The following is a 16,447-nucleotide window of genomic DNA, read 5'->3' on the forward strand; positions in this document are numbered from 1 at the left end:
CTAAGAAGTTCTTAGCACTTGAGAGCTTCTTAACGAATCTGGGAAACCCGATCAATGTATGTACTGTAAGCATGCTAATTCATGTGTGCAACATGGGTTGTTTTCTACAGTGCAGACAAAGGGTGAGCTGCTAGCCACACTCTCTCCTCCGTTTCACCTGTCGGGGCCCGGGTCAGGGGGCTTGACCATCCTGGTGTGTGTGGTCAGCACCATCCTGAACGGGGAGCTGGAAGTGGCCTGGATCTCGCCGCATGCCGGAGGACCTCGGCCTGCCGTCGTCAGCCTGATGAGGGACCTGGACGGCACCCTGACGGCCACGTCTGTGATATCGGTGGCGTCCAGCGAGTGGGACAGCTACATCTGCTTCGTGAGCCACAGGAGAATGGCTAGAGTCACACAGACACGATATGTCGAATTTCCAAATAAGACGACAGGTGTGTCACCTTCATGAACACTTCATGAACCTTTCATTATAATGTGTGGGGATGTATTATGTGGTTATGGTTATGGTTATGGTTATGGTGTTTAGCAGATGCTTTTGTTCAAAGTGACATACAAATAACAACAATACAATAATTCAAATTGTAATAGTAAACCAATTAAAAGTTGGTAATACTACATGAAGGAGAATAGCAATACACAACAATGTCAATATAATATCAATAGCTCAATGAAAATAACTAGATAAATACTATAATATAAAAAACAATTATGTGAAATGACAACTCTGTCTTCAGATTCAGGACAAGAGTCTACCCAGTGTTACGAGTATCTAAGCAGCACATCCATCATATCTGAAGGTAATGAATGTCTAGTACTCTTCAATCATCTATCAAAAGAAATCAGTTCATTTTGTGTCATACCCGAGATATTCATTGACATATTATCACCAAATGTGTCTCATTCAGGAGATATAAGAGGACAGACGAGCCATCTAATTGTCCTGGCTCTTAGAACAATTCTTCTGAAGATCACCATCTTTAATGTCTTGATGACAGCACGAGCGGTTATAAAATGGTAATATTCTCTAATCAATTCTATATTATGCTGTATTATTATGAAATGTTTTCCTCTTATGATAAGTGTCCTATCGTAATAAAAGTAGTACCCCTACTCCAGGCCATCACCACTAACACGAACATACTGTGTATTCTTTTGTGATTTTCAGAATATTTCCCATGACTATTGAAGATGGCAACAGTAAAGGACCAACCCAACTACCTCTAAAGAGACAGTTTTCTGCAAGAGAAGAGATGCTGCCTTGCTCTAAGGTGTGTGTGTGTATTTTTCACTGAAGGGAATTTCTCTGAGACGTTGGGCCTGATGGTGAAGCTGCAGTGTGTGTCTATGGATCACACAGGTGTGTGTGGTGTGGTGGTAGCACACTGAGATATCTGATCCCTCTCACACCACAAACTATCCAGGACAGAGCAGATACTGTTCACAGGTGTCAGGCAGATGCCACTAACCGCCGATCAAAGGTGCTGTTTTAAATGTGTGTGTGTTTTGTTGGTTTGTTTGTTTCTTTCTTTCTTTTGTAGACATTGGTGACACTGGCCTAGAAAGGTAGATAGATCTACTGCATTCGTAGACAATCAGTCTGGGGGTTTATTTTCTGAACCTAATACATTGTAAATGCAAAATGTGAATGTAACATTTGTTTTCTAATTAGTTCACAAAATGGAATCTCTAAACTACACAATTATGTAGACAGACCCATTTCATAGTCATTATCATGGGCTTAATCACCAAAGGCATAATGTTCCACACTAATTATACATTGTGAATTGGGTGAAATCTGTAGATGATTGTGAATTGATAATTGAACAGTGAATGTTAACTGCAATGCAAAAAAGGACTAACAATAATTTTGTACTTTTAATTTATTGTTTTAAATAAAACACACGTTTTCCTTTTATCAGTTTTTCTTCACCGCATCCAGTACAATACTAAAACACTGATGTAACAATGGTGGTCCACTAGGTGGCAGTACAATCACATCTGAAACATTTTTTTTCCAACAGCAAGAGTATGGAGCTTAACTTTCTCTAACAAGACACTACATTTATAAATAATTTAAGTATCAACATTGAGCAGTCACTCTTCACAAAACAAAAACTCATATTCACTCACGACAAAAAGAGATCACAAAGTCAAATGCTAACGAAAGCTTAACACAGGATGTAGGCTTAACTTTGCAGTTGATTGCACTCCAAGGCCTTGTTCGGGTCATAAATATCCCACCTCACATTGAAATATTTCTGATTCTGATAACCAACCTCCTGTCAAACTCCCAGTGTTCTAAATACAATCTATTACACTTGTCACAGTATGGTAGCAGCTCTTCAGCACTGGCAGTAGTTGCAAAACAAAAGAAAGAAAATTCTACAGTAGCAATGTTTTTTAGAAGGTGATTATGTGATAAAAGGGAGTTTGGGATGTTACACGGGTGGCCCCTGTTGGGAATATTTTGGCATCTCATACCCGGCTTCAAAACATTCCTTTCATAGATGGCGCTGCTGGGTTGCAACCAACTCCAGAGCAGAGAAGAGTGTGGGAAACCATAATTGTCATGAACCCTCCCTTAAGTGTCTCCCATCTCTAGAAATCGCTCCCTGCTGCTGTTGCTGTGAATGTTATTCCGTCCACACTAAGCAGGGGAGGGAGAGAGAGGGGGAGAGACAAGGGGAGAGGAGAGAGAGAGAGAGAGAGAGAGAGAGAGAGAGAGAGGCAAGGGGTGAGCGGGAGCGACAGACTAAGGAAGCTGCACTGAGGAGGACATTCATATCAATGTAAATGAGCTATCGGAACATAACAAAAATCTGACCCAAGTCACACCTCTACACACTTGTTTTTTTGTTTTGTTTTGTTTTTTTTAACAAATTACGTTAAAAACACGTGCGAGCATACACACACACACACACACACCCACACACATACACACACACATAAACAAAAAATATTCATCTGCACTTCAGATGTGGTTTACTGTGATTCTCCTCTGGTTCAGGTAAGTTCATCTTTGGTTAGCAAAAAAAGAAGGGATCCAATCAACCAAACAGCCAATCAATCTAATCCAATCAATGGTCCGATATCTATAAGGTGATCGTCAGTGCCGCTTGCTGAAAGAAAGACGTTGGTGAAGACTAACAGATCTATCAAGAGTAGTACCATGAATACAAAAAAAACACCCAAACTTCTGATTGCATGTACACTGTGGGTTGTGGTCAGGAGGCTTGATCTAGCAGAGGAGAGCACTCTTGTCTCATCGGTGCTGGATTCCAGTTCCATCGATACTAACATGGGTTTGGTACGAGAGAATCACTCCGGAGTTAAAAACCAAAACACGTCACCTCTATGAACTCTCTTGCTTCTTGTTTACTGACTTCTGCACGTTCGCATGCTGAAGAGCATCTAAAATAAGACTCCAGATCCGCTGGGTCACGGAAATCAAGCTAGAAACACATCCGTATTTGCACGATGGAAAGCATATAAATGTTTACCCCGAACAATCATTCAGACTATTCAATCCTCATGACTGCGCCCACACTTGACAGCTGTTCCTACAACAGTCAACAACCACAACTTTCATATTCAGGTCATAAAAGCATCATTTTAGTGGGCCCACAATGTTATAAACTCAGTAGGTATAAATGATATCCTGCTGCTGCTGTTGCTGCTGTTGGTTCCATCGCAACTGCCAGCTGCACTGATCAAAGAGAAAGGACAGAAACATAGAGTAGATTTAAACAGAGTGAGATATAATCAATCGTACACAGGGCATTCAGTGATCAGGGCAGGGGCGAAACCCTCTGTTGTCACTTAAGTACCATGTAGCGGGCCAAGTACCATCACTGAGTACCATGTTCAGAAGTTGCACTAGAAGGCAAAGAAGTCCGGACATGTGAAGTTAGTGTCAAACATTGTGTGCGTGCCAAAAAGCACTGTGAAGAGCAGTATTCTACCAGCGCTGAGATCCCAAGTTTGTCCACCCCGTTCACTTTCAAAAGTAACACATTGCACTCATATTTGAAAACTGTTGGGCTGTGTCATATGGGTGAGGCCTAGTACCGTTCCATAGCTATACCGTTCCAAGCTGTTCCATGGTTATTGGGCTTGCTTAAGGGAAACACTGTTTTGTTCAGGTGTTTTTTTGCTTTTTTTTTGCTTTTTGCTGTTCTTTTTTCTTGCAAAAAATTAAAAAATAAAGTGCTTCTGTTAAAACGTCCTCCATCTTGAGGTATTAAAAAAAAAATCACACAATTCACACACCAAACGACTACATCCAGGTCTTCAGAGAAAAAAAAGTAATATACACAAAATGTACAGTCACGATAGAGAGAGTTCACTTTTCATGACTAGGGTCAAGAGGGTATGACTCATCTCGTGCACCATATATACATCAACACTTTTTTGTCTGTTGTTGCTTTGCTTCACCATACCATCATCATAGTACCATCATTTAAAAAAAATAAAATAAAAAAAAAACCCAGCCCGATCAATATGGTACATTTTGTTTTGCGCGTGCTAATTTGTTTGTGTTTTCACCAAAGCCAAGCGGCAGCAACTAAACAGAACGCCACCAGCAGAGGCAGCAGCGGCGCTTGTGCCCGCGTGGCACCCGATGGCGGGTAGATGTGCCAGCGCTCCTTCCTGGGGTGCAGCGCCTTCATGTCCCTGAGCGCGTCGTACGCCGCCATGGTGAAGTTGGCGTCGCCGGTGGTGAGCAGGTCGAACACGCACGAGTGGAAGTAGATGTCCTGCACCTCCAGCTGCTCGCGGCACTTGGCCATGGCCGCGTCCAGGGAGTAGGCCGCCCGCTGGGCGTTGGGCCGGGGCAGCTGCTGGTACTGCTGCTGGTACTGCTGCTGCTGCTGCTGCTGCTGCTGCTGCTGCTGCTGGTGGTGGTGATTGTGGTGATTGTGGTGATTGTGGTGATTGTTGTGATTGTGATGGTGGTGCTGTTGATGCCTCATGCCAGCCTCCTGCTGCTGCTGCTGCTGCTGGGGCTCCTGCAGGGGCTGCTGTAGGGGCAGAGGGAGGTGCCCGTCGCGGTCGATGCGCTCCGACGTCGGGCAGCCGTTGACGCACAGCTGCAGGTCCTGCGTCTCGTCGTCGTACGCCATGGCCATCTCCTCGGGCACGCGCGCCGCCAGCGTCAGGTAGCGGCCCAGCTGCCGCACGATCACCGTCACGCCGATGTAGGCGGCGTGGATCTCCACGTGGTGCCCGGCGGACTTCTCGATCACCCACACGCTCTTGGTCTCGCCGTCGCCGCCGCTGATGGTGCCATCCACGAAGGCAGCGGGCAGGTCGTCCGTCACGGCCTGGTACACCTTCGGGTCAGTGCAATCCTGGTAGGGTTTGAAGATGATTGTGATCTGAAAGAGGAAAGGATGTTATTTGTTTTATATCCATCTGGAAACATTGAATTCAAGATTACTACATGGTCAACTGCCCGACTATTGATTGAAAGAAAGAAAGAAAGAAAGAAAGAAAGAAAGAAAGGCAGGAAGGAAGGAAGGAAGTCGTTGATCATAGAGCTACTATCTCAAGAAGGATGCAGAGTGTATTCTACACTGCTCTAGATTCCAAAAATGATTGCATATCATCTGTGCATTTTGCCCAAGGCCAAATAAGGCAAATATACAGATATATACAGATATGCACACTCAACAATAAATAACCCAGGCCTCCATTAGAGCAGCTTCAGAACGACAAAACAGGAACCAATGTTTAAAGGAGTACAGCATAGCCTCAGATATTAAACAGAAATACGCAAGAAGAAAGCTTGGTCTAGAAACGGTCAGCTAATTTGAGCATGACAAACTTTTAGTCTCATCTCATTACTTGAAGGGGGAGCTGGGTAGCTAGCTACAAACAGTTTTAACTTCAGTCTCACACTGACTGATCTTTAATGTAGTTTGGCTGTTGGAGCACAAAGTACATTTTTAATGAAATTCAATTAATGTTTGCTTGGGGAAAAATGTGTGAGGGAAAGTGAGTAAGAGAAAAAAACAACATGCTGTCCAATGAGAGAAGGATATGGCAGTTGGTTAATGAGTAGTGTAGTGCTACATTAGCAGACAATGAATGGCAGTTTTGTCCCCAGATGACATGGATGAAAAGTGACGACTAGCTGGCCATTAGGGGCAAGAATCTGAAAAGCCTGAAGTCGAGGGGTGTGTGCTAATAATTATGTGCTAATGGCTAATAATAGTTTTCCACCTCCCGAGTCATAAGGTCAACTGAGACTCCCTGTTCATTAAGCTCAAGCTTTCATCACATGGCCTCAGACAATTTCAACTTTGGAGGAAAACAACAATCCAGTATTTTATCCTCAAAGACATCTTTGTGAAGGACACGTCTCCCTCCCAGGCTCCAAAAGCCCTCGTCCACCTCACTGACAACAGACAACGCCATTTCTCTGTGTGCATTTCATGTGAAAGAACAGCCATTCTTTGGGTAAGTCAGTTAAAAATCCTGTTTGGGTCATGTCTTCTGCCTCCCCTTAGCTTCAAACTAACAGCAAAGGCTTCCTTTAAACTCAATTCATTACAGGCCATACCAAAGCAAATGCTATATGTATTCATTAATAAAATTAGGATTTCATGGACCGTCTGGTCACAAGTGTTGGTCACAAGGCCTTTCTTCGCTGGTTGCTTTGTTTAGCTTGCACCTGTGGAGATTTGGTCAGAGTTTGGGAAATTGGGTTATCTGCCAACCCGGCCCCAGATTTACAACTTTTTTATGCCGTGCGTATGACTTCGGGGAAGCGGCCGCCCTGCAGATGTCTCTCTCTAAATCTGGCCAAAAATGTGCACGTTCAAGCTGGACTGGACACTGGCCTTGAAAGACATTAACACGTTTTGGATGTCGGTCTACAGTAAATAAGACAATACTCCTGATATAAAATATACCCTAGATGGCTTGAACAACATTCATTGTGATTATTTGTAAGTAGACCAACTTGGAACAAGGATTTTGTACATTTCTTCAACGACATGTTGAGTTTTACAAGACTTACTAACAACTGCAAAAAGGAACAGCACATTTACTACTGAAACAACTGATATGGCTATTAAGCATTAATAAAGATGATAAGAGTTGCTATTGCATGTAAAGCATACATGTAACCAAACTGAAGTCTCATCTGCATAGCCATAGAACAATGTGGCATACTTTCTTGTCTTTTCTACATTATATAGGGGTCACAGTTGATAGAAGGCAGTGTAAACATATGTCCTCACTAATACTCAACATTACGCTAAAAGCAAATTCATATCATATCATTACATTAAGCACCACTTAAGCCCAGTTTTGAAGTTTCTCGTGCATCTTAAGAACATACACACTGTTCCTTAAGCAAACATCAAAGAGGTCAAGCGAAAAGACTGGCTCGGTATGCCTGACTGACCTTATTGGTTGCCGTGGCGCTAGAGCCCATCACCACGGGCACGTTGGTCACCTGAACGGACAGGTAGTTGTTGTCGATGAGCGGCCAGGCGCCCTCCACCTTGCACGTCTGGAAGTGGTCCTTGAAAGTCCTCAGGTGGGGGTCGCCGAACAGGCCGCAGAACAGGTAGGTGGGGGGCCGCACGGTGCCCGCCCCGCCCAGCCACGAGGCCTGCTGGTTGTGGTGCAGGTGGCGGCTGTGGTAGTTGCAGGGCTCCGCGGGCGTCTCGGGGTGCGTGGGCGACGTGGGGCCGTCCTTGGAGCAGTTGCGCTGGCTCATGCGGTCGCTGATGCCCAGCACGGCCGAGTGGAAGACCAGGTTGCCGCGGCAGCTCTTGGCCGTGCGCTGCGTGCAGGCCGAGTAGGCCCGCAGCGCCTTGCAGTACTCCACGTCCAAGTCATCCGGCGCCGAGTTCAGGTGGGTGGTCAGCGAGACGAAGTCGGTGGTGCACTTCTGGATGCGGCAATGTGTGCTGTGCACTTGGCTACCCTCTTGAACAAACAAACACATGGCGGCGTTACAAACAAAACCCCTTGGTCATCAGCGGTCACTCATTTTGTTCTAATCAGTAACAGTACTTCAACTGGATGTTTGTCATCAATATATACTGATAGATATGCTATAAAGAATGAATTGATGAGGTTGGCTATATCTTTCAAAAAGCAACATACAGTACACATAAAAAGCAAGGTAAAAACAAACGTTCAGAATGCACAACAACAGGTTGTACTGCATTTTCGGCTGCATGTTTTAATTGACGATCTAGTAGAACATTTCTAATTTAACAAGATTAAAGCTGACTTTTTCTCTCAGAGGGGCAAAACAGATGCACAGGCATCTCATTTCATTGGAGTCAGATTAAATCATATGGTCCAAATAAAGTAAAGAAACTAAAATTAGGTCAACAGGAAGTCCTAATAAAACACCTCAGCGGAGACAAACAGTGGAAGCTTTCCCAGTGTGGCTACTAGCTGTTGTGAGAGTAGCACCTTGAACGTTTCCATAGGCTTTTCCCAGTTTGAGTACTAATACTCTAGGTATGGTAAGAATCTTGCACTCAGGGCACATCAGCCAAAAAAAGGTTCTAGGGCTTTGGGACAAAACTGAAACACCTCTTGTCTATTGCCAAAGTTTCACAGAATATTAACCAATGGTGAAAAACTGCTTTGATAGCTTGGTATAATGGAGAAGTCAAGCTTAAATAATTATGAAGGAAAGAGAGAAAATACTAAGTCACCTTACAGAACAACAGGTAGCATTCTACTACTTGCTGAAGTACACTGGGAACATAGTGCAGAGTTTGACTTTTGAATATTATTTGGCTCTGGTTTCACTTCAGGACATTTCTTCTGAGTAGCAATGATGAATCTGTGCAATATGTCTAGCCTAATGCAACCTATTTATACTCATACCTCCTCAACATATCTGGCCGGCTACTCGATTCTCTAAGGCATAGATAATTATGCACTTTCCATCCGGTCCTTCAAATGACACTTCGTAATGCACTGCCTAACTCAATTACAAAAAAGAGAGCATTTTTAATCCGATAGCCACTCTTGTTTCTCCATTAACACACCTTTAATCTTCCCATCTGACACAGCGAACGCTCCCCAAGTAGGCTTCCTCCTGCCAATAAGCCGCACCCTGCCGAGGACTCAAATGCAGGGGAGTGCATTATGAACTTTATTATCTACTGTCAACTTTGGCTGACTAGCTATGTTTCAGTGGTATAAGAATTCTGCTGGGCCATAGGAGAACGTGCCAATTCGATGCTTTCTGTCGATCAATATTCTCTAATACCATGTAATAGTTTGTGGTCTCAGAATCAAGCACAGAGAATGGAGGGGAAAGCAGTCTTGACTTCCAGTCCAAGACACCTTATCAGACCTGGTTTCAAGCACAACAGGCTTTCGGATTCCTCTGAGCAGCCAAATTCCAGTTCTGGCCAGTGCGAGAGCTGGGTCTTAATCACTAAGATCCTCTTTGATGTGTTTACATTCCACTATCAGAGCAAGAATCTCAATGGATTCGTCAATCCATCTCCAGGCGCCCGATGAAGGGGAGCAGAATGTGGAGCACAAAGAAAACAAGCAGGCTGCAGATGTAACCATGTTTGGTGGGCATGCCTTGTAAATTGCAGCCAAACAGAAGATCTTTTCACGGAGAACACAGGCGGTTCCGTGTGACCTCATATGCCACCGAGCCTGAGCGCTGCCTGGAGGGCTTTTATCACCAACATGTGTGAGCAGGACGTGGCTGCGCACTGGGCCTCCTGAACCCTCCTGATCGTAACCCCCCCCCAACACACACACACACACACACACACACACACACACTCTCACCCCTCCACCCCCATCTAATCGAATTTACAGAAATCATCGACACAAGCTGTTTTTCACCATTGGGCAGCTGGAAACAATTAGAGCATCACCTGACATTCCTATTTGAATCAGCATGGTAAGGAGCATGCAGCCGGATATTTCCTGGCCCTGACAGGAGTCACACAAACAGACGGGTGGAGGAGGGTGGGGTGGGGTCCTCCATCCCAGATGCACTGCTAAAAAAAAGTGAGGAGCCCCATGGCATGCCTGATTCAACCAGACTGAGAGTGGTGCATCAGGGGTACTACATAGAGCTGCCCTGTGTTATGGCTAAGAAGGGCCCCAGTTGGGGGCAGCAGAGGTGTAAAATCAAACTGTCACATGCCGAGCGAGAATTTCTCAGTGCCTTGTCAAATTGTGTTGCTAGATCCCCTGACTGGCACAACAGACACTTAATTGGTTTCAGAATTAGCATCAAAATCCACAGAGCCTGACCTGCACAAATAGAGGCAAACTCCAAATACAAATCCACCAAAAAAAAGTGATACGGGGCGCATGGGTAAGAATTAGCTTGAAGTGTGGCTTTCACTTTCAGACATTTGATATTAAAACACAGGTATTTTGACTCCCTATTAGCCACCAATTCAAAGTACTTATACCGGCATTGTTTTCAGCAAATGTATCTAGCTTATTAATGTATTATAATCAGCTAATGACTATACTGTTTCATTCACTAAGGTTACACGCAAGTAGATGAGAATCACTCCCTTGTGGTATGATATGTTATATATCTAAGATGTGACAGATACAACAGCTCTTATTTGCTTTAAAATAGGATTCAACTTCTTCTGAGTGCAATGAGAACAATGTGCTTGGTGTTATTGTTCTTGTTCCAGGCAGATAATTAAAAACCCGTCCAGCAATAAAAACATAAAAAGAGAGAGAAAAAAACACACTAGGTATTTGTTTCAAGGCCCCCAAAATTAATTTGTGCTTTCTTCCTCCATGAATGAGGCATCTCGTTCGCAGCACACAGCGCGGCCTTGTTGTAATTAAGTAGCTGGAAATATTTTCTCAGGGTGGCCGTCTGAGCAAACCTTCTCAGCTCCAGAGGGCCCCAGCTGGTGTCGCGGAGTGAAATTTCAAGATGTGGAATTTGGCCAGGGCAGTGGGGTCAGCAGACCTCCGCCTTGTGCAGAACTGAATGTTAACGACCACAGAGCAGGCAAGCAAGAGCCCTTTTTCTCAAAAAGCCCCTAGTCTCCCCCCCCCTCATCCTGTCTTCCCCACGAGCCTCAGAATCTAAATGACATCTTCAACACAGTGCCTCAGCAATCCTTTGTTAGCCATACAATATCCAAGGCTGTGCGAGTGGAAATGAGCTCCCTCCTCAACGATCCGGTGATTTAAAAGAAGAATGTTTCTCAAATCCGGGTTCCTTTACAACTGTGTTCTTACACAACTGTTGTTGTTTGCTTTTTTAAAAACAGTGAATTAACTGAGAACAAAGCTTTAAGAAAAAGTATGAAGTAGAGAATGAATATATGCCAAAACCTCTATTAAATAGCTTTGGTATATCCTATTAGCTTTCATGTCTCTTGATTGTGAATTTGATCAAGACACAAAGGGGTTCGACCATGCCCTCACTTTCCAGAAGCAATAGCCATATACATATATATATACACTATACACACACACACACACACACACACACACACACATATATATATATATATATATATATATATATATTTTCATATATATATATCATATTTTCTAACAATGTGCATGTCCAAGTGGACAACTGGATGGCCTTAAAACAGGCTATAGAAGGCTGTAGAAGGTGGAGACTACAGCTGCTGAAAAGTGTGAAATTATATGCCATAAAAACTACTGGCTACACATAAATTAATGATGGCAGAAAGATGGAAATCAAATCAGAAGCAACATACAAACTGAGCATTACGCAGGGATGCACAGTGGAAACGGGCACTCAATGCTTGAAGTCCCCCTAAAATTTGTCTGAATCAACAGCCTTTAGTTTTCAGGTGGGGATTTATCCAGTGGATAAGCGTGCCTTTGGACCGCCTGGTCATCTCAGTGACTTAAACCCTATCATGTCCAGCTGCCGGGGATCCATGTTAAATGAATTATGAAGGTGTGACTATTCAATGGACACCCAGCAGCATACCATCCACCATTCATTTGTGATGGCCGCGAACACGGGCAACGGTCAGGACACCCGAAGTGGAGCAGCTGTCACCGAGCCAAGAGAAAACAGGCCACCAAATGTGTAGGCTAGTATTAACAGTGAACTATTCACGGATCAGGGACAAAATTGTTGGGTTAAGTTTGCTGTGAAACCCTTCCACAGAACAGGCTGCCCTATGCAACAAGGCTGATTGACGGTATCGATCAGCATTCATAAGCTAAAGGAAATCAAAAGGGCGTGGGCTACTTCGGAGTCATACTCAGCTGTCGTAATCCTTAAATTAAGCAACAATGACAGGTTGTTGGACTAATTAGACCTTTAACTGCAGTTGCCATCTTGATGACAAATAAATAGCCTAGATGTAACTAAACGTAAATGTAACTGACACGTTTTCCAAATGTCGTTGGACTTGTAGGACAAAAACAGTATTCTATTTATTTTCATCTAATGTTAGGCCTGCTATCCTATCTTGACTACTTGTGTCTAAGACATGACTATGTCTTAACCGCGACTTAGTAACTTTTCTAAGCAAACCATTAGCTTATGGGAATGGCGCATGGAACCGAGTAGGCTAGACTCGTGTGAAGTGCGTTGAGGCCACGGATGGAAACAAAAGTCGCAATTTGTATGAACATGTTGAGACGCTAGTGATAGGAGCTGACACCACCGCAAACAAACAAATCCCTAGTCCAAATCTTTCTGTCAGCCAGCCTTCTTATTATCAACCTATCACATGAACTAAATGAACGTAGATTAACTACACACAGTGCAAACTCGGCCAAGAATCCGGACGAACGTGAAAGTCTGAAGGAGTCGTTTTACGACCCAAACTCCTTCCAACTTCAGTCTAGTTCACATTAACATGATATGCTATTTCACAGCCTACTTTAAGGGTGATTTAAGCAACAGGGCAGTCGTTTTGTGTCATTTAAGCAGGCGTCTGAAGATCCAATGGGCTATGCTCAACAACACAACGAGTGTCGTGTTATCACTGACATGTCAGGGGGCAAAAACCACAAGAACAGGGAGAAAGCGATGAGGAAATATCAGTTACCTATCTGGACCACGGTTGAGAAAGTGAGCAAGATCAGCAGGATATATGATGACGCGTAGATGAGGCGCTCAGCCCCGGGGTAACAAAATCCTGTTTTCCCCATACCCATCCATCCAGGTCGCGGTTGTGAGAGACTCAAGTAGCCTACTCCACGGCAGAAACAGAGGTGGACTTGTGGCGATGCGGAGAAATCGGGCCTCTGCTCTCCTGTTTTCTACTTTACTCCCGGCTTCCTGTGGTCCGTAATTGCATTAAAATCGTCAGTAATAGATTCGCGATCTGTGCGTCTTCCGCGCGTAAATGCAAAACAAAGACAAAGTAATACTTCTATATCTATCCGATCGAAAGCAATTATCGAAAACACACTTGAAAATAATGTTTCAAAACTCGAGGTTGCTTTGCTATCCGTGTGGACTAGTCCGCTCAACAGCAAGTAATTTCAATGCTTGTATCAACCGGAACGTAGCAATCTTCTTCCACAAACACGTATGCTGCACATCACATTTCTCTACCACAGTTAGGAAATCTACCCCCCGTCTTTTCCAACTGATCGATTGCAAATCAACCAAACCCTCCGTTTAGCGGAAACCACGCCCATGGAGAGCGCAAGCACCGCCCATTGAGTTATATCTTTCTAGGGAGCAGAAATTTGTGGTAAGCCGTTCAAGGGTTTTATCCAGGCTCATATCTATTGATTTGAAAGGTTACTTTCATCTGTGAAAATGACACTGTAATTTGACATATATTAACACACACAAACACAAAGAAACAAACAAACAAACAAAAAATCAGACGAAAGTCAGGAGTTATTCCCTAGTGTCTTATCAGTGGCCATGGCCATTGTCGCCTGGCACAATTATGGGACATTGGCAAATACAATCAAGTTAACAATAGCAATAACAGTGCAGGGTCAGGCATAAGTTAGTATAGTAGTCTAGCACCATACTTGCTACTTGAACTTGTTATCAGGATGAAACCATTGCTTACAAATGAATTTGTTAACACCATTGAAAACAGTTATTTCTGAAGATCCCTCCTATTATCTAAAATGATCCATTTACCAAATATTTACCAAATGTATAGATTGCATTCGTGATATTTTAATGGTATCTTACCATGCTACAGAGGATGGTATAAGTCTGTCGAATTAAAATGTAAACGGCTTGTCATACATTTCAATGGGACACCACCTCTTCACTGAAGTGGTTCGATGCGCAGCAATGAAAGATGGATATTCTGACACGTTCTACATTTGAATTGCGCTTGAAGGTGATTAACAAAGAGTGAAAAGTGAAAAGAATAGAGTACATCAAGTGTCAGTAATCCGTGTGGTTTACTGATACTTGTTTAGATATCTCATATGTCTGATACTTGTTTTTTTTCCATTTGATTTGAGAGAGGTGTCTGGGTTTCTTAGGCTGTAGCTACACAATTATCATCTGGCAGACAGCTGTTTGCATGTAAACAATTTGTCCGATTTTATTTAACTATTGGCCATAGTTCTGTATGTCACTTGTTCACCATGTCACCTGTTCTGACCAGCGAAAAGAAATTATAGGCCTGAATTACACAGCAGAATAAAAGGCAAATGAAATGTATTTCATATAACACGATGGAATTCTATTAATAATGTTGTTGAAAGCGTGGGTGAGGTCTACCGACACGTTTTTTTTTTTTTTTTTTTTTTAAATGAAATCTCATGCTGATGTCTGCTAACTAACATCTGACACAATTTATTCCCCTTGTCATTCACCCTCAGATCTCGTACGGAGATATTAGGCTACCAACTGTCCTGATGAGGACAAATGATAATAGCCTAATTTGTTTTGCTGCCTCACTTAAAGTGTATGAGCGAAAATACAGACACTCAAAGAATTTACAAGCCACTCCTATTCCCGTTTCCTGTATGGGACAACTGCAGCAGAAAGGGTATTTATAGGTCTACAAACGCGCAAGGTTTGGAGCAGCACCACTTTCACTGTCCGGTGGGGGAGTAGGAGAGTTGCAAAACCTTTCATTCACTTCGGTTTAGATATCTGCTGCTGTGTCTTCCAGCACTAGGCCTATATCAGACGCTACTTAAAGAAACCTGAACCCTAACTCCTTACATTCCTGTGAAAGTCACATTTCATTTCATGCGTCTTGTAGTTACACACGGCCATAGATATAGCACAACAAAGCACTATGCACGTGTATGTAGGCCTATTATGTGTGTCTGTAGGCCTATTCTATGTGTGACTGTGTAGAGTGTGTGCAAATTTGTCTGCATCACAAATTCAAACTTCTTCCATTTTTTCTCTCCATCTGAACATGTGGTCTGTGTTACACCCGCTGTGCTTTATAAATTCTCTGTATGGATGACTTGGAAAAGCCATTCGTCTGATGTAAATAGTGTGGTGGTGGTGGTGGTGGTGGTTGTATGGAAGTGGGGAAAAGGTGATGGAGGTGTTGGGGAATGCAGACGGCTTACAATGAATCAGCAGGTGCATGGCGCTCAGTCCGAGAGGCCAGTGAGTCACTGATGGTTTGTTTATGGTGCTGCTGGTCTGTGCACAATAACCCCTGTGCAACTGCTAAATGGCCCTTCTGTGCTAATGCAAGTTGCTTTAAGTAATTAGCAAAACATGACATTGTAGCCTACGCAATCTTTGCAACTTTATTTTCGCAACTGTATGATAACATTTTGGGTCAGTTTCACATACATGCAGTAAGCTATAGCCCTTAAACCTTGGATGGAGCTGGAGTTGACTGGAGTTGTCCTTTGTCCAGGACTAACCTTAATCTACGTTCAGGAATCTGACCTTTTGAGTGCATGTATATACTGTATGTAAGAGTCAGTGTGAGTCTTGGGTGTTGTTTTAGGTAGTCTGTTGTGAAAACTACACAATTCAAATCACAACCCAGAAGAACCAATATGATCCCAAACTTGCATCTGATTTTACAGACGACAACAGCACACAGTATTCAATTTTCTGAAGATCTGCTGTATGATCGTAAAGTTGCTCATTCTTCAGTTGTTATTCACTGATACACAGCTGTCTGACTTTTTGCGCAGCCAAAAGTTCTGAACACAGTAGATCCTGTGTGTGTGGGGAAACACAGATGTTTTTTCTTTGTGTGTGTGTGTGCGTGTGTGTGTGTGTGTGTGTGTGTGTGTGTGTGCGTGTGTGTCCTTTTTATATAACAGAGGTCAAGTGTGGCTGTGGATTTCTCTCTCTCCCTTGCTCTCTCTCTCTCTCTCTCTCTCTCTCTCTCTCTCTCACACACACACACACACACACTAGTCTCTCACTTAGTCTTTTTATTTCTCCCCCTCCCTCCTCCCTCTCTGCTGAAGGCAGGCTAACAGCTGGGGGAAGGTGTGGAGGTTTCGGATTTATTACTTTAATCCCCCTCTCCCACTG

General features: G+C 43.5%; 1 protein-coding gene across 1 annotated transcript; it reads right to left on the reverse strand.

Annotated features, from left to right (window-relative positions):
- Window positions 1–1,865: 1,865 nt before the first annotated feature.
- rgmb (repulsive guidance molecule BMP co-receptor b) lies at window positions 1,866–13,573 on the reverse strand. The gene is made up of 3 exons (XM_062542916.1): window positions 13,044–13,573; window positions 7,418–7,947; window positions 1,866–5,381 (listed from the first exon to the last, which is right to left on the reverse strand). Exons 1-3 carry the CDS (start codon window positions 13,150–13,152, stop codon window positions 4,545–4,547), a joined length of 1,476 nt encoding a protein of 491 aa, XP_062398900.1. The 5' UTR covers window positions 13,153–13,573; the 3' UTR covers window positions 1,866–4,544.
- Window positions 13,574–16,447: the final 2,874 nt, after the last annotated feature.

This window comes from Sardina pilchardus, chromosome 8 (assembly GCF_963854185.1).
Source record: "Sardina pilchardus chromosome 8, fSarPil1.1, whole genome shotgun sequence".
Classification (NCBI taxonomy): Eukaryota; Metazoa; Chordata; class Actinopteri; order Clupeiformes; family Clupeidae; genus Sardina; species Sardina pilchardus.

What these genes read in the sequence shown, in the direction of transcription:
- rgmb (XM_062542916.1), bottom strand. Translation starts at nt 13,152, where the DNA reads ATGGGTATGGGGAAAACAGGATTTTGTTACCCCGGGGCTGAGCGCCTC. An exon ending in CTCAACCGTGGTCCAGATAG is followed by an intron (nt 7,948 to 13,043) that starts GTAACTGATATT and finishes TGTTTGTTCAAG; the next exon opens with AGGGTAGCCAAGTGCACAGC. An exon ending in GCGCCACGGCAACCAATAAG is followed by an intron (nt 5,382 to 7,417) that starts GTCAGTCAGGCA and finishes TTCCTCTTTCAG; the next exon opens with ATCACAATCATCTTCAAACC.